The 19,620-nt window shown below is 36.6% G+C and overlaps 1 protein-coding gene across 1 annotated transcript in view; it reads left to right on the top strand.

Moving 5' to 3' along the window:
* LOC134801940 (nephrin-like) overlaps positions 1 to 19,620 on the top strand; it is a 246,027-nt gene that overhangs the window by 142,760 nt on the left and 83,647 nt on the right. Inside the window, exon 5 of the mRNA XM_063774569.1 lies at positions 10,565 to 10,718. Within this exon, the coding sequence (XP_063630639.1) occupies positions 10,565 to 10,718 (154 nt within the window). The remainder of the gene's footprint in view (positions 1 to 10,564; positions 10,719 to 19,620) is intronic.

Here is a 19,620-nt window from a genome sequence, read left to right as displayed (position 1 = left end):
CTGAAAAAAAAACGTGTTTTATGGTTTAACCAAAGGGTTATAAAGATAAGGGTTAATATAGATATAAGGGTCTATAAAGATAGGCCAGGGGCTTTCAATTAAGGTAAACGTGGATAGGTTTTAATTGTCTACTAGGTACCTATTCAATCATACTAAATTACACTTTTTGTTTATTATGCATTTAGTAGCCAATAATTTATTTCCCATCCTACTTTTATTCTTTTACTATTATTAGTATCCTTATTACACCACACCACAATATCGTTCATAAAAACAATTGTATACCCTCCCATTGCAATACGTAAAAATGTACATAATACCAACCTTCAGGACACACAAAAATGCACCTTATTCCAATGCAATAAGCATGCATAAAACAAGTACCACCCAAGTCGTAATATTTATAACGGGCCGTGGTCTTAATTTGATGAAACTATAACGAGAATAAGCGACGCGGGAGACTTAGGATGGTATTCCATCTGTCAAATATCTTGGTCCAATGTGTGTTTGCGTCTCACATTTTGCTTTAATGAGAGAGTGAGACGCAATGCAACCAATTACGAGAGAATGGTCGTAAAGTCATAGTTTTGGGTTATTTGGTGATACGGCGCTTGTTTGACGAAATGGTTGCTTTATTGACAACTGGGGGCCTGGCGGAGATGACAATCGCTGATAGAAAACGCCAGTCGAAACCGAAATAATGTATGGCAATAGTCATATGGGCCGGACACTATCACGAATAAAGACATTACTTTGAAGGAATGTCATTTTTAGTGATACTGTAAGGATTGCCATGAAAGAATGACGGCAAGTAATGAAGTTTATTTAAATATCTTCCGTCAGTATTGGAGTTATGTCAATGTAATGACACTAGAAATGATATGACTACTGACATTGAATTGATTAGAATGATGGAATCAGACATGACAGAAAGAATGACGGAAGATACCTAATGAAGTTAGGTATTATACTTTTTTGATATTTTTGAAGTAATGACAAAATACCTAATGACATTATATTGATAGTGAGTAGAGCGCATTACGTAACTTTTCGTAGCCATCGTCCCGATATAACCCCCCCTCCCCCCATTTAGGCGCCCTGAAGTGCAATTAAACTATGCTGAGTCACTGACCTACTTGATTACATATATTTATTTCTAAATTCGGAATTATGTACGTCACTTAAAAATAGCAAAAATTCACAAAAAGATCGTGTCGTGACTTTAGCGGCGTTAAGGTGTCGTTCGGATCCTGACTGCAACAGTATTGCAAAGCGACATTACTGCCGACTGCATTGCTGCCGCAACTGTCAAAAACGGATACGTGCGAGTCGGACTCGCCCACCGAGGGTTCCGTACTTTTTAGTATTTGTTATAACGGCAACAGAAATACATCATCTGTGAAAATTTCAACTGGACAGACGGACAGTGGAGTCTTAGTAATAGGGTCCCGTTATTACCCTTTGGGTACGGAACCCTAAAAAGATAGAACCCTAAAGTCTTAATCCAAATGGTACTTTACCTACTGTTATTTGATATCACAGTCAATTAATCAATTTGCTTTATTTTTCTGGCTAAAGTCAAAAAGGGGTGTAAACACTTAACGACGGTCCGCGACAATCGGAATTGCAAAACACATCAATTCGACTGCACAAGCAATTAGAGCCCCGATAGAGTCAACAGTCGGTTTAAATGGGATATTACAATACAATACAAACACTCTCGATTACACCTCAATACAGAAAACAATATAAAGAATACAGAAAATAAAGAAATGGTAAACCATCGCTAAAAAGTGATATATTTTAATAATTCATCCATCAAAAATTCGGGCAGCAACATCGATTGCTACGGGAAACGTCAAATTTTATACAAACTTCTTGATAAAATGACCTTTTTGACGTTATTTGCAGCAATGTAGTCGGCTGCATTACTGCAGCAGTATTGCAGCGGGACATTGCCGCAAATGTCATACCGATGTTGTAGCCCTATTTTTTGTTATTTGCGGCAGCAAAGTAGTCGGCAGTAATGTAGCACTGCAAAGCTGCTGCTTTAGTCTGCTGCAGCGTAAAATCGGCGACATCACAGTAAATTTGCGTTTTTTCCCCAAGTCAAAAAGGGGTGTAAACACTTAACGACGGTCCGCGACAATCGGAATTGCAAAACACATCAATTCGACTGCACAAGCAATTAGAGTCCGATAGAGTCAACGGTCGCCGTCAACAGTCAGTTTAAATGGGATATTAATAATTCATCCGACCCTTGGTGACTGATCGCTGACCTTAGATGGAGCATCATGTCCTGCAAATCCATTCCCACTTCTCACTAAGCAGCACAAAATGGCTGTTAAAGGGTTGGGTTAGGTTAGGTTAGATTGCCGACGGGGCATCGGAGGTCTATTGAGTATTGAGTATTGAGTTCCCGAAACCCCGTCTATGTCACATTCGGTGAAGCGAACGAAAACACTACGCATTTGGTTTCTTACTCGCGATCGTCACGCTACGCCACGCTATATCATGCTATTTTTGAGAAATATAACCAAGTACTGCATAGTTGAAGGAAGTTCCAATCCATTATTCCAAACATACATTTCGAGGGGTACGAGATAACACTTGTATGCAGAAACTTCTCACGAATACATAAAAAGTAAACAATATTTCATATATTTGTACACAATATTATATTTATGTTATTTTTTATTTTTTAAATAAATTCGACCACCTGACGGAATGTAGATTTATTACTTTCTCCGTTGAATGCCCTAAGATTAAAAGCCTACGTACATAGATCGTGACTTTTTCAGTTTTCTTACAATGCGAGATCTATGTAAGGTAATCTGTGCCCAGCAATAACGTATTCCGTCTGTCCTGCGGGATAGAATAAATACATAAATAGTTTATTTCCGTCAGATTCTGTGACTTTATTAGGGATTTTTGGCTTTTCACGCTAACGCCTTGACGATAGAGGCGTGTTCAGATATTTGTGAGTGCCTTGACCGCTCCGATGTATCTGACGGCGACTGTACAACTCTTTGATAGCTAGAGAGCTTAGCCAAATCCATAACCGCTTAATGCAAAATTTTCTTCTTTTTAATTTGAACCCTGCTGTATAGTAAATTGGGTTGAATTTCGTTTGTTAAAGAAGTGAAACAAAGTAAAAGCTACTTTATTTTGTTTAGAAAAGGTTCTAATTTGATTGAAACGGAATGTGCATGAGGCTATATGGGGAACAAAAATCGTTGAAGGTCCTTAAAATTTGAAACACAGTGAAATGTTGCAGAGCTCCACAAAAAATATTATTTTGAAATTCACACCTATTGTCTAGAAATTCTAATAGAGTTGAAATAGTTTCATATTATTTTCAAATCCCACATTTAAATCCAAGCCGTATAAAGATTCATGCTTTAAATTAAATACACGATCCACAGAAAACTTGTAACTTATCACCATTTTTCGTGCACGGTCGACGATTCGCCAAGTTCCACAAATGCACTTGGTTAACGCTGTAAAAACACCAGCCATCGCGACTTCAGAAAACAGACTAAAATCACCCGAACCTCATTTTAAATACACCGCAAAGACTCCTTGTGTAAACAAATTTCAAATTCCAACGGTTTCCATTTTCACATTTCGACGTTCGAATCAAATTAACTATCGGTAACTCGTATTACATTTGAATTTTCCTTTCAAATTTGAACCTATGTACGTTTATGTAAGGTTCATTTTACAAAGGAATGCCAATGGATGTAAGATCGTTTGAACGTGCGATGTTCAAATGTTTTCGCAGCACGACACTGTACTCCAATGAATTATTAATTGTCCTTTGATTCAATCATTTAGAGGGAGCTTTTATAATGACATGTAATCGATATATATGAGAAAAGTCCATTGTCATTATCAGTTATAACAATTATTTACTTATACGTGTGTAATTTTTTGTTATAAAATGTTCAATTGTATTGATGATAACTGCCAATTAACAAGCTACGTATTTGCTTTACAATTGTGTTACTACCGGACGCAATTTGCAATTTATCCATTATTTAACTGTTTTAATTTTATGAATATATTGAGAAATATTAAGTATGTTCTACATATCACTTGTCTTATATTAATAACGTTAAAATAAAAAGCATGATTTTTAGTAGAAGTCTCTAAAATATGATCTAAACCAATTTAATTAAAAATACCTTGACATGAGTAAATAAAACAGAAAGGAAAATATAAAAATACTTGGCTATTTTATTCGACTAGCTTTTTGTAGCTAAGTAAAGCCTGTTTCTTTCAACTAGAGATTTAAAATTAATGTATGTCACACGGCCCGATTCGAACTTTAAGATACGTCAAATATTACGTCTACATACGATATGGATTAGATATATAAGTGTCAAAAGTGACGTTTTTGTTTGATGAAGCGTCACTTTGACACTTACTACTTACTTGGCTGGCGCGATGACCCAAAATGAGGCTTGGCCTCCAACACAAGAGCACGCCATTTTGCTCGTCCCTTTTGACATTGACATATCTAATCCATATCGTATCTAGACGTAATATTTGACGTATCTTAAAGTTCGAATCGGGCCGTGTATGTCACAGACGAGGTTTATTTTTATTTCATTTAATCTCCTTTTCTTCGTCTGTGAGCTTTTTAATGAAACCTTTTTGATGGGAATTGGATTTTTCTATTTAGCTTGTCGCTTAAAGGTTTTCTTGTAAATCTCTGCGTTCAGCTTTAGGATTTTAGGTTAGGTTCGGTTATTAGGTACAAAGATTTAATCAAATCTTACGGCCCGATTCGAACTTCAAGAGACGTCAATTAAATTAAATAGATCTAGAAACGATATGGATTAGATATGTCAGTGTCAAAAGTGACGTTTCTTCAAACAAAACGTCACTTTTGACACTGACACATATAATCCATATCATATCGTTTTTAGATCTATTAATTGACGTACCTTAAGTTCGGATCGGGCAGTTTTTATGTTAAGGGACTCACAGATTACCAGTTCGCCGGACGATATCAGCCTGTCAGTCAAACGCTTGGTGACAGCTCCGAAAAACTGTCAGGCTGATATCGTCCGGCTAATCTACTAATTACTAATATACTAATCGGCTAATCTAACTAGTAATCAGTGGGCCTCTTTAATATACATGTGCAGTGGTAGACTGCATCAAAAAGATTACAATAACTAGGTATTCAAAAGATCTTGACTGACTGAAATCGAATATCAGCCAAAAATAGCTTCATTTTCATTTAAAAGCGATATCAAGATCACCAAGCGTGAGCGAAGGTCTTCGTTTGAACTTTCTCAACCGATTTTCATAAAAATGTATGATCACGTTCGATAATTATATAAAAAAATCGTGTCGAGTTGATTTTTGGAATTTTTCATAATGGCGAATTAGCGAAGCCATTGAGATTCACAAAGCTATCTAGTCTTAAATAAATTCAGTTATCATTTTTGTATCTATCTGTTTGTAAGCCGAATGCATCCAATTTTAATTTTGTGGTATTTATTTTCACATTTATATTTCCACAGGGCATTATTAGCGAAAATTCAAAATGAAAGCTTGCACGCAAATACTGAAACCGTACTGATATTAGATTCGCATAAGTCTTTGACATTCCAATATTAATGTAATATCACATAATTACTGTACATGTCAAATCTCGCCATCAGTATATTAGGGGAGAGAGGGAAGAGTGGATTCCATCGGTTCGTAATTACATGGTACACTTTGTTTGCTTTGCCCCTATGCTCAGCTTACGTGTAGGGATGGGACCGGGTGATGTCGATGAATGTTTAAAAGCATCAATTAACATGTCATGTTCTTGTCGACATGGGTTAAGATAAGGGTTCTGTTTTTGAAAGAAAGTTACATTTATTTTAAGCATAAAGACGGCGCTTTCCTTTTGTAGATTGAGGTAGCCATACAGAATTTAGTAAAATAAAAATATAATTATGGTAAATACAATTGAGTTTTTCTCTTAATCACTCTAAATTAGTCTCTGCTTTCATAATGTACAATAAAAATGGCTAAAAAATGCCTATATGCATACAATTTTTTTCATGGACTTATTCTATTTGAAAGATTTTCTTGTTATTTTTATCTTATCGGGTAGGTACTCAGTCTGTTCAGTTTTAGCTTGTATTATCTTTTATTTTTTATCTCCCACAGTAATCATACTAATCATGCCGGTATCTACCGTCTTTGAATTTATCGATATTTACCTTACAATTTCATCGACCTACCCACCTCTCTACACGGCTTTGAAAATTCGCGCAGAGCCTTCGCATTTTCAATGTTTATTTATTAACATGCTTACGAAAACAAAGGCTTTCGTTTGGGGCTTCGTAGAAAAAATAAAAGGTAGGAAAAATGGCCCCGAGGTGTAATGGGCTATATAAAGGACCTTGGCAAATTTGTAACGAAATGAAATGTATTTTGTAAAAATAATTGAATTGGATTTGATGTTTTTTTTTAAGGTATTTTGAGGAAAAACGAGTTTCGGAATACCATAAGCCAATTATGAGGTATTAGGGGTTGGATGGAAATATTATTTTTAGGCGTAACGATAATTATTAAAAAAAAATTTTTTTCTTAAATACGAGATGCTAAAAAATATGTTATTGATGAAAATATCGTTCTGTTGTAACTGACTTCAGTTTTTTTTTTAATGAATGATAGAAATATATACCCTCAGATACATATTTTTCTCCTTAGACCATTTTTACACCTCTGTTTACCCTATGGTTCACTGGTAGAGTATGCTTTTACCAGTAGGAATTCAATACACCATTTGTACCTATTTTTTGCACCAATATTATTTTCATAATGGTAGTTTGTGCAATAAAGTAAAAATAAATATAAAACGTGTGGCGCATTTTTTTTTCATAGAAGACACTAATTAAACTGTTACACATTTGTAATATGCAATTATTTAATAATTTGATTTATTTTCCTATATTTTAAATGATAAAAACGGATTTAATATTTTTTTTAAATAATTTCTAAATGATCATTTATTTGTATAACAAATATGAAAAGTAATATTATGGAAATTTACAGACTAGGGTCGATAGGTATTAATTAATTAAAGTTTAAATTAACTTTATACAGGATGGAATATTTCCAGAGACTGAGCTGAAAGGATAGTGTTATGTATGTGACCTACAATCGAGTACTTATAATCGTAAAGTTGGTTTAAAAAGTAAAACAAAATCAATAAAATGAAATATTTTTATATTAGTGACAACCCTACAAAGTTATTTACATTTTAAATTGACACATTTCATGTCATACAATAGGATAATGTTTAACAATCTGTATCTCAAAAACGGTTAGAAATATTAAAATGATTAATAAGTGAAAAATTAAGTACGTAGCCTAAACAATTCCCCGTTTCCGTAAAAGTCTTTCGTTCTGTTCCACCCGATATATAAGCCAGTAACTTATATCAGAAACGTCAAGACAACGAAATAAACCTACCATTTCACATTTTATAAAAACATTAAAATACACAGAAACAATTTCTAAAAACGTTTACCAAAACGCCAGCGCGATTCCCACTCGCAAAGCTAAGCGCCGTGCGAGTAAGCGAGTAATTTAGCCCCGAGGCAAGTAATTTAGTTCCAAGTCGAGTCAGTAATTAAACGCACATTGTTGCGTGGAGAGAGAATTTGAGTCGCGCGTCACACCGAATTGTTGCGAACTTGGCTCGCTCCACACGTGACGTTTTGCAGTTTAGGCACAGAATAAATAAGAGTACTAGGCAACGGACTATCCTCCAAAAAAAAAAACAGGTTCACGCGTTCTAACAAAACGCGTCTATTGCGATAGATATGACCGCTAGGTGGCGCAAGCGCGAGCGGGCGTCCGTTCCGTAGCGGTGCGCGGCAACTACTACTGCTAGACACCAACATTGGTGTGGGCCGCGTGTACTTGTATGTAGCGACGCGACGAAATCGCGGAGTGAGCCACGCCCGGTTTAGGCGGATGTTAGGTAAACTATACAGGGAGGTCTATGGACTATTTTATTTAAAGTTGTAATAGGTACTATACTTTTTTTAGATTTGGGTATTTTCAGGTTATTTCTACTCAGAATCACGAACTTTTTTTATCCTAATAGGCGAAAAAAAATGTATAAAAATGTTCTTTTATTTTTCGTTCCTTCCGTTATAGTCTGTCCGCTTTTCTAAGATCAAGTGCACCATAGTAAATCTATGGCGAACTTGATCTTAGAAATTGGACAGGCTATACCCGTTTGTATGACACAAAGTCTATGAAAAACGGTTACGGAATGGACAGAAAAATCTTGGGACACCTTTTGCCCGTCACTACCCACTAGGCCAGACGACCGGTATTTGTTCCTGAGTCATGGTTGTTTTCTATGTATTTAAGTATTTATATATTATATATATCGTTGTCTGAGTACCCACAACACAAGCCTTCTTGAGCTTACTGTGGGACTTAGTCAATCTGTGTAAGAATGTCCTATAATATTTATTTATTTATTTTTATTTTCTCTCCTATTAGCATCGAAAGAACTCGTGATTTAGGAACCCTTAAGGCCCATTTACATGGTGCGAGAACTCGCATGCGAGTTTCATTACATTGCGGTATTTGATTGATCGGCTGAATTGGATGTAACCAATAGTTTTCAATGTAACTAAAATCGCATACGAGTTCGCGCGCCGTCTACATCCAGCCCTTATGGTGCGACTCTGTCCGCCCGTCCGTCTATCTGTCACATCGCTAAATATCTCGAGAACTACTTAAGCTATCGATTTGACATTTGCAATGCTAACCCAGACACATTGAAAGTGTTATTACATTTTGATCCAAAAACCTATAGAATTATAACTTTCTTCCTTTTTCTGGACCTTTAGGATGCACCACTCTGTATGTCTTCGGTGTGACATCGCCCTCTAAAGATGTTACTCCGCTGTTTGCTTCGCTCAGATTGGAAGCTGAGCGTAATCCAACTAAAACTAAAAGCCAACTTTAATCATTACTATGAACTTAACCTAAGCCAATGTACTGGAATTTGTACAAATTGGATTACCTCATTTGAATAGCTCAGGAGTTAGTAGCGAATAAGTTAATACAGGGTGGTTTTGCGATAGGGACATTAAATGCAAATCGATTTGAATTTAAAAAAAAAATATTAGGACGAAAGTTTTTAATACCACTCCAAACAAGTATACGTCCTGCCTGATGGTAAGCGGTCACCGTAGCCTATGGACGCCTGCAACTATAGGGAAATTAGTCCATCTTACAAAATTTTGACGTTAAAATTAAAAACAAAACAAATAGGAAAATCTTTGAACTAAGTAAACTAATTTCTGACAATGGTTCGAGCCTTTTCGGTCAACTTTGTCCAATTTAATTGCCTTGTATAGATTAGCTTGAAAAAACAAAGCTAGTTTTAGATAATTTAATTTTCCTTATTTTTAATCATACTAGGATCTTTTAAAAATACTTGAAAAGAAATCCGGAAAGTACCCACTAAGCAAGCGTATTTTCTTATCTCAAAATGGTTGAATAAACTGAAGTGCCCGAATACTTCCTTCCTAAATAAAATCAACCTGAAATTCACCAAACAAAAACTAATCTAAACACCAAGGTACGAAGCTCAATTTCCCAATGAACATTAAAGGGAAAACTTAAAAAAGTTTAAATTAAAATTACCCATTTAATAGTCCGCCGCATCATTTTTTCTCAAAGTAGAAACTCATAAGATTACCCACAAAGAATGTTTAAATACTTTTTCGAATGACTGAGCAAGAAAATTGCTAGAGTTCATTAACCTTTAGGAGGTTTTTACACTGTACGATATCGGAGTCGATACTTGAATATGTGAATCAAAAGAAAAATGTGGTATCTATGTGTGTGTGGGGGGGGGGGGGGAGTCAGAGTTACTGCCTTTTAACATTGAGTGAAATACAAAAAGATTTCAAAGTAGTGCAGATCTGTATCACTGATATCTTATAAGTATTGACGACCGGTCTGGCCTAGTGGGTAGTGATCCTGCCTATGAAGCCGATGATCTCGGGTTCGAATCCCGGTAAGTAAGGGAATTTATTTGTGTGATAACACAGATATTTGTTCCTGAGTCATGGTTGTTTTCTATGTATTTAAGTATTTCTATATTATAATATATCGTTGTCTGAGTACCCACAACCAGGGGTCGGAAACCGGTATTTGCTCCAAACAAAAATACCGGTATTATTACGTTCGTTTTCGTTCTTTGTTTTATTATTTCATTTTTAGTGGGACAATCTAATAATACGAAGTTGTTACCTAAATACATGGTTCAGTCCTACGTACAAATCATACAATAATTCAAAATATTGGGCTATTTCGGGGTTAAAAAAAAATACCGGTTCCGTGCCCTGCCCACAACACAAACCTTCTTGAGCTTACCGTGGGGCGTAGTCAATTTGTGTAAAAATAATATTTATTTATTAATATTTATTTATTTAAGCATTGTACGAATATGGCCGCTAGTGTTATGCCCTCCAATTATTAATCACCAATTAACAAAAACGTTCTCCGTCCTCAGATCCCCCTGGAGCCCCGTACATCGAAGGTTACGCGGAAGGCGAGACAGTCAGACGAGGACAGAGCTTGGAGCTGGTCTGCAGGAGCCGTGGAGGGAACCCACCAGCTCAGCTCATCTGGTATAAGAACGGAGAACAGATACGGATGGCGTACAGGTAGGTTTTAATTTTTTAGGTTAACAGTGCATTTTTGTAAACGTTATATGTCGGCGGGCAAATCCGCCTGATCACACAGAATAAGTAATAGTACCGTACAGAAAGGACACTTTCTACATAACCGAAGTTTGACGGCGATTTAGGTCAGTGATGATATCCCTTTCTAACTTATGGCACTATCCCTATCGACTATTTAGGGTTGTCAAAATTCAAGTAATTAGCTTATCTGTGGTCGTGCACGCAAAGGGATGTCAAGTTGTGTCAACCCTAATAATTGCTCGGAGCAATGCTGAGCCGAACGAAGCCGAGTTTTCCCGAAGTCAGGAGTGTCTCCCCACTGCCGATCATAAAATTCCTGTATAATGTTTTGACGGTAGTCACATAAAATCAATGGTTATAATAATAGGTAGGATAGGTTCGTTAGGTTGCTTCAAATGCCCAAAGGGCCCCCAATTTGAATATATGCTTAATTGCTTACAGCAATTAACAGGCAATTCATTAATCATCTTAATTCCACCCCCCGTTTCACCCTCTTTAGGGATAATTTCCGACATAAAAACTATCCTACACCTTTCCCCGGGACTCAAACTATCTGTATGTAAAATTTCAACTAAATCGGTTCAGCGGTTTAAGCGTGAAGAGGTAACATACAGATAAATTACATACATTTTAGTATATGTACTACATTCTTTTACTTATCCAAATCCAATATATGTCTAGTCACTATAGATATATAGTAATATTGACTGATTTATTGTCCATATATTAATATATAGCGAATTTCTAATCCAGCGGAACAAGCTGCTTTTCCGCAAGTCCAAACGGCTTGGTATAACACTGCTTTTTAGGGTTCCGTACCTCAAAAAGAAAAAACGGAACCCTTATAGTTTATAGGATCACTCGTGCGTCTGTCTGTTTGTCCGTCTGTCACAGCCTATTTTCTCGGAAATTACTGGACCAATTAAGTTGAAATTTGGTACACATATGTAAATTAGTGACCCAAAGATACACATGTTTTTTTTATAATTTTCAAATACATACGTACGAAGTTATTTAAGAAAATAGCCAAGAAATGACCATTCCACCCCTTTATCTCCGAAACTACTGGGTCTAAAATTTTGAAACAAATACTCAAAATAGTTCTTTGCCTGTAGATAACAGGAAAACCTATTAACACATTCAATACCACTAAGTGCTACGGGTTACGCTCGTCGCGCGTAGCCACGGTTTCGTCGTATGTAGCGCGTAGTCGCTACGTACAGTGTACCCGACAGTCGGGTTCTTGGTGTTGAATGTGTTAAAAATGTGCAGTCAAGCGTGAGTCGGACTTATCTACGGAACCCTAGAAACGCGAGTCCGACTCGCACTTGGCCGGTTTTTTATACCTCGGCATTAGAATGTAGGTGATAGCTAGGTACCTATAGCTGCCTATAGCTATATCTAATACAAACATATTTCCTATATATGAATTCACCTGCTCCATCCTACTGGAAAATCCATGTAATTGAAAAATAAATCGACATATGATTCCCAGAACATACAGCCAAGATATAATATTTGCTGCAACGTGATACGGTTGAACAACGTGGCTTTTCTCTCTGCCTTGTTATGTTATCCTGGTATCTTGGTAATTTCTGCAACATCGATGTTGCAGAAATTGTTTTGTACCGACTTTAGAAATAGTAAGTATTCCTGCGACTGACTAAAAACACGTGAGTTAAATCGCAAATTAGCTTAATGTTAATAGCCGGTCAAACAAGTTTGTCAGGAGAAAAAGGCGCGAAATTCAAATTTTCTATAGGTCGATAACCCTTCGCGCCTACATTATTTAAATTTGCCGCCCTCTTTTCTACTGACGGAAATGGCTTGACAAAGTATATGTCTCACGACAGTTTAGATTCGAGGAAGTACATTATATATATTTTAATTAAATATAATTTTTAATTAAAATAATAACGAGTATCATTACGGACTTAAACTAATACTTACTTCGAATTAGATGTCATGATTTAAGAGTCAAAAATTTTCAGGAGCCCGGCATCTTTTTTTGGACATCGCCAGAGTGTACGATTTGGATACATTTTTCTAAGACTTTTATTATACGAATTTAAAGAAGAAGAAGAAGAAGGATAAATAAGGCTTTAAATTAAAATTGATGTCCACAAGATAGTCATACTAAAACATTAACTCATACCAAGGCTCGGTACCGGTTTTTTCTTCATACAAAAAATAACGGTATTCTTTCGTTCTTTACTTTATTATTTCATTTTTAATGGGACAATCTAATAATACTAAGTTGTTATCTTAATAGATTCAGTCCTGCGTAAAGAGGATAAAATAATTAAAAATATTGGCCTATTTCGGGGTTTTCAAAAAACCGGTTCCGAGCCTTGACTCATACTAAAAAGTTTTTGATTTAAGAAACCCTTAAACAGTAGATCTTGCAAGATCTGTATTATAATCTTGATGTAATTTCTTCTAGGAAATGCTTCCGGCATATCGCAAAGATGGCGGGCTGTCATTTTTAATAAAATTACTCGCAGTCGCTGCAGTCCCGTAAATCAGATCCGCCACGCACGTCTTAATACAATTCCTTAGGGATGAGCTGAATATATCGATATCGATAGTGGGTCATACACATTTTACAGCCTGGCAAAAAAGAGTAGAAATTAAAAAGTGGATTAAGGGAATTTATAGCTTAATTTTTATGCTTCACCGTACTAGCGGGATACATTTTTTCAGAACTTGGGACTAAAATAAGATAACCGGCCAAGTGCGAGTCGGACTCGCGCACGAAGGGTTCCATACCATTACGCATAACACGGCAAAAAAATCACGTTTGTTGTATGGGAGCCCACTTAAATATTTATTTTGTTTTTAGTATTTGTTGTTATAGCGGCAATAGAAATACATCATCTGTGAAAATTTCAACTGCCTAGTTATCACGGCTCATGTGATACAGTCTGGTAACAGACAGTCGGACGGACAGACATACGGACGGACGGACGGACAGCTCCGTTCGAATTGGCCTGATTATTAACATGTCTCTTGTTTACCAGTAGCTTGGAAAACATCGATAGATTCCATCGACTCTGTCCCCTCCCTACCCAATATAAATCATGGCGACATACGCCCTATCTGTTGCCGGCTTAATACGATCTCCGAACGGGGTGGGGTTGCTTTTTACAATGCCCATATTATAGGCCAAGAGCTGTTTATAGTCCAAGAGCTGTACCAAAACACAAGATTGTAAAAAAAAATAGTATGATGGCAAATAAGCATGAAGTATAATGGCAAGCAGTAATCATAGCATATGGATGCTTGCACCTTATGTAGGTATAGCTATTAAGTATAGTTATCTGCTCTGATAATTCTGTTTGGAATGACCTATGCCGAGATTTTCTTAAAATACTAGTAGGGTTAAAAAAAAATACATGTTTGAAAGGTCGACAATGAGTACCTATGTGATATTTCTCCCCTTCGGCTTGCTTTGGGGCTACGTAAACCGCTTACATTCGACCTGTTTGTAGGTTTGACTCCGACGAATAAAAAAATCGTAAAAATATTTTATTAGACACGAATTTTCATCACTTTTTTAGCTTTTTTAATAATCAAGAGATAGTTCATTCCATTCCGTACTTCAATCTGTCCTTTGTAAAAAAATCCATTTTGAAAACAAACATACGCCTGAAAAGCCCCGTTCATGTTACTAATGCGACGCGAGTTCAAGCGAATTATCCGTAAACCAGTACCTGTACGGCTACCACCAGTTTGATACTGACATATTCGCTAGCGTGTGCGTAACTTACTTTATATGCCTCTCGCTCGTACTCGCATATTAGTGCGAGCGAGATGTACAGAAAGTAAGTTACGCAGACGTTAGCAAATGTCAGTTTGACACAGCTAAGGCAGTCGTTGTAAGGCTACTTGGCCATTTCACTTTAAGTTGTACACTACACTTTTTTTTAGATTTGGGATTTTTTTACTCAGAATCACGAGCTCTTTCGATCCTGATAGGGAAAAACCGGGCAAGTGCGAGTCGGACTCGCGCACGAAGGGTTCCGTACCATAATGCAAAAAACGGCAAAAAAAAACGGTCACCCATCCAAGTACTGACCCCGCCCGACGTTGCTTAACTTCGGTCAAAAATCACGTTTGTTGTATGGGAGCCCCACTTAAATCTTTATTTTATTCTTTTTTTAGTATTTGTTGTTATAGCGGCAACAGAAATACATCATCTGTGAAAATTTCAACTGTCTAGCTATCACGGTTCGTGAGATACAGCCTGGTGACAGACGGACGGACGGACGGACGGACGGACGGACGGACGGACGGACGGACAGCAGAGGCTTAGTAATTGGGTCCCGATTTACCCTTTGGGTACGGAACCCTAAAAAGTGTCCCAAATCTCAACATTTTTATACTAACTATAAAACAACATTACAATAAATGAACGAAATTGTACATTAATCATTCAAAATCATAATTTTAAAAGTCAATCCTACTAGCCAACAAGAGAAAACAACTCAACATTTGCATCCAATTCCTTGGACACTCTTGTGAATAAAATGCAACTTTCTCATCAGTTTTCGAAGAAAAAAGAGACCCTTTACGGTGTAGTAAAAATACTTGTACTGCTTTCTCTGAGCCTACCACTCTCTATGCGATAGGAATATTTCCCTGTTTGCCATCAAATCCGTTCCGATAATAACAATCCATTCAATTCATTCATCCGTTCACTATATACATTCATTCCGTTCGTTCGATCCATTCCTTGGTAACGGCCCGGAAAATAATGGTTTGATATTTCGACTGTTTTCTCTGCTTTGGATATCAATATCAAAATAAGTATTATATACATTTGTATTGTCCGTACACTAAACAAGGTTATAATTTTAAGTAGGGTAATTCACCAGTAACTGGTCACCTGTTAGTAAGTGGCCACCTTAACAGGTCAGTTACTAACAGGTGGCCAGTTACTAGCAAATTACCCTGGTCTACCTATAAAATCCAATGTGGGACCACCATAATACAAAATTAAGTAATTGTTTACAAGTGCGAAAGGTAGGACTTCCGCAACATGTGGCAATACATCATGACACGAGTTGCGAATAACCTGTTCGCACGTGTATCGTACAATGTTTTACAGTAACTATCGTTATGGGCCCTTAAATTTTCAACATAGCTAAATAATGTGCTAATTATCGCACTAGTGCGATAAAGTAGCACCATATCTACCTTAAATGTAAAGTTCTTTTCCCATACGTTTTTGACCCATATGACGTTTAGTGGCACTACCACACTGTCGCTGCGAAGAATAAAATTATTGGGCGTTTCCAATAAATAAGTACTACTTTGCCCAGCAGTGGGACACCAAAATAGGCTAGAAAAAAAAAGTACTACTTATTAATACTTATTAATTCTACTATGTAGGTACATACAGTCGCACACATTTCCAATTCTAAATGTATCCGTACACTCAGCCTGGAAACCATTTCAGTTGAAGCACTCCGCTCCACTTTTTGTTTGGAAAACTCCAAAGAGTCCTCCTTTAGTTTTATATCTCTCAACCAATGAGGTGTAAGAAGTACTCTCATTTTTTCTGTTTCGAATTTTATGGAACAAGTGTTTTGTTCTTGGTATTTTAGGTTTTAGAAACAGGTATAAATACTTTAAGAACCATGATTTTTGGTGCATTAACGTTGATAAATTTTTCAAAGAGCAGAGCCCAAAATCATGTCTTATTTGAGGTCGAGAAAAGTATTAACTTGTGTTATCAAAGCGACTTTTATCTTGCTTACCATGCAAAATCATTATGAAATAGCTAAAAAAAAAAAATTAAAAAATGTACTCTCTTTGTTAACACACCTCACCTCAGTAAAATATTCAACTAAGGAAAAAACAATTAAAGATAGAGACAGACAACAGGCGGACTTATCGCCTTAATGTAATAAAATTATTCTTTTACTTTACTTAACATACTTTACGGGTATAACAAGCTAGTATTTCAAAGTAGTTATACCAAGTATTTCAACCAAATTGCTACTGGAAAGCTTAGATTTGGAGTTACTGTTTTATTTTGCTTTACGTACTTTACGCGTAAAATACTATCAAGTACCATTGACCGGGGTGACTTTCAAATGCAGGGGCGACTTTAAAATTCTAGTTTTTAAGCCATAATATATATTTATGAGAGATTTTTTACAGTAGGTGAATATGAATATATAGTAATGTAACTAGATACAGGAACATTTTCAGTAAATAATGAATAATGTTAATTCTATGGCCGTTTTAAATCTATCAAAGTAACCCCAAATTTTCCAAAGTCACCCCGGTCTACGTACTTATTTCAAAGTAGGTACTTAGGTATACCAAGTATCTCAACCAAATCGCTGCAGGAAAGCGTAGGTCTTGAAGTTACCCTTTTACTTTGCTTTACATACTTTACGGGTATAATACTATCAAGTACAGTCGCCATCAGATATATCAGAGCGGCCAAGGTGTTCACAATATCTGAACACGCGCTCTAACGCCCTGACAATAGAGGCGTGTTCCGATATTTGTGAGCACCTTGGCCGCTCCGATATATCTGATGGCGACTGTACCTATTTCAAAGTAGGTACTTAGGTATACCAAGTGGGTCTCTATTGTTTCCCAAATAGTTTTAAGTCATAATGTATTGTTTGTCCGAATTTTCGTTAGTCATAATTGGTTTTTCTCAGAAACGCGTAACTTTTTAGGATTGCCATAAAACAAACCTTTTTTTTTTAAGAGGGGAAATGCGTTACGCATACCACCCAACTTTTTTTTTTTTTTTTTTTTTTTTTTTATTACGGCCCCGACACTATCATGAATCTGACATGACTTGTAATGAAACTCCAGCGTTTGGTCCAGTCCGGTCATGATATTAAATCCTGAAAAGTTAACGGTTTCAGTTTTATGACTAACGATAATATGACAAACAATACATTATGACTTAAAACTTTATGGGAAACAAAGGGACCCCATACCAAGTATTTCAACTAGATTGCAACTAGAAAGCGTAATCCTTGGAGTTATTCTTTTACTTTGCTTTACATACTTTGATCATCTTCCTCGCGTTATCCCGGCATTTTGCCACGGCTCATGGGAGCCTGGGGTCCGCTTGGCAACTAATCCCGCGAATAGGCACTAGTTTTTACGAAAGTGACTGCCATCTGACCTTCTAACCCAGAGGTATACTAGGCCTTATTGGGATTAGTCCGGTTTCCTCACGATGATTTCCTTCACCGAAAAGCGACTAGTAAATGCCAAATAATACTTCGTAGGTACATAAGTTCCGGAAAACTCATTGGTACGAGTCGGGGTTCGAACCCACAACCTCCGGATTGAAAGACGCACGCTCTTACCGCTAGGCCACCAGCGCTTCTTGCTTGCAGCTTGCTTTACATACTTTACGGGTATAATACTAGCTAGTATTTCTAAGTATTTATACTACTCGTAGTATTTCAACCTACTGGCAAGTAAGTCTTGGAGATTATACAAGTGGCATAAATTTCTATTGAAGGCACTTTCATTTCCTTCAGCTTTGTTTATTTGCAATTTTGTACGCGGTTATTTTAAATTATTTATTATATTTAAACTGTACGTTAATGTCAACGAAAGTTTATAAATGTTCTTCTCGTGCCTTAGAAACTATTGTTTACTTGGCTAACATTTATTTACAAAAAAAACTTCAGTTACACAACATCATAATAAATGAGAGTAAATTATTTAAAATCTAAAAGGTATGTCCAAAATACTATAATTATATTAAAAATTTAATTATTAAAATTTAATATCATACATTACTTTATTTATTATTATCAATAAATATATAAAATAAATAAATATTATTGGACACACAAATAAATGCCCTTACCGGGATTCGAACCCGGGACCTCCTGCTTCGTAGGTGGGGTCACTACATGACTAGGCTAGGAGGCCTTTAAATATATACATACTCTTAGTTAAAAAGTGCAAATTGACCTCAAAAGCTTAACACATTCAGTGCCAGCCCGTGCTACGCGCTACGAGCGTAGCCGATAACACGGGAAAAACCGTATGTAGCGAAAAGCGCCTACGAACAGTGAACTCCCCTAGGGAGTCGCTGGCAGTTAAAGTGTTAAGATTAACTCCGAAAAAGCTTTCAAGTGGCTCCCAAAGCCTGTAATGCTGAAAACTGGGCGCCGCACACGTCTTCATAAAATATGCTAATCTTTGTGAGTTTTAATTAAAATTTGACATTTACTCTCTGAGACACCGTCGCCAATGTATCAAAGCGGCCGAGTTGATCAAAAATATCTGAACACGCACTCTAACGCCTTGAAGAGGCCTGTTCAGATATTTGTGAGCGCCTTGGCGACTGTACAAACGATATTGTCATAAAATAAATGTTTTAGAGTCGGACCAAGATAACTGTGCATGGCATTTATAATGAAAAAAAAAACGGACAAGTGCGAGTCGGACTCGCCCACTGAGGGTTCCGTACTTTTTAGTATTTGTTGTTATAGCAGCAACAGAAATACATCATCTGTGAAAATTTCAACTGCCTAGCTATCACGGTTCATGAGATACAGCCTGGTGACAGACGGACGGACGGACGGACGGACAGCGGAGTCTTAGTAATAGGGTCCTGTTTTACCCTTTGGGTACGGAACCCTAAGAATGTTGCAATGTCAATCATTAATGTAAATTTTCTATGGAAATGTGACGTGTACAATGACACTGCCTCACTTTGCTGTATTCAAGTTAAGTCATAGTTAGCTTAGACGGACTCTACACAGATGGGTCACGGAGGCCAATTCAAACTGAAATACACCTAAATGATGTGATTATATACGTATTAGCATAGAGAAATATAGTAAGGACATACAATAAATAA

This window comes from Cydia splendana, chromosome 23, assembly GCF_910591565.1.
Source record: "Cydia splendana chromosome 23, ilCydSple1.2, whole genome shotgun sequence".
NCBI lineage: Eukaryota > Metazoa > Arthropoda > Insecta > Lepidoptera > Tortricidae > Cydia > Cydia splendana.
The sequence above is the reverse complement of the archived record's forward strand: the minus strand, read 5'-3'. Positions and strand labels throughout refer to the sequence as shown.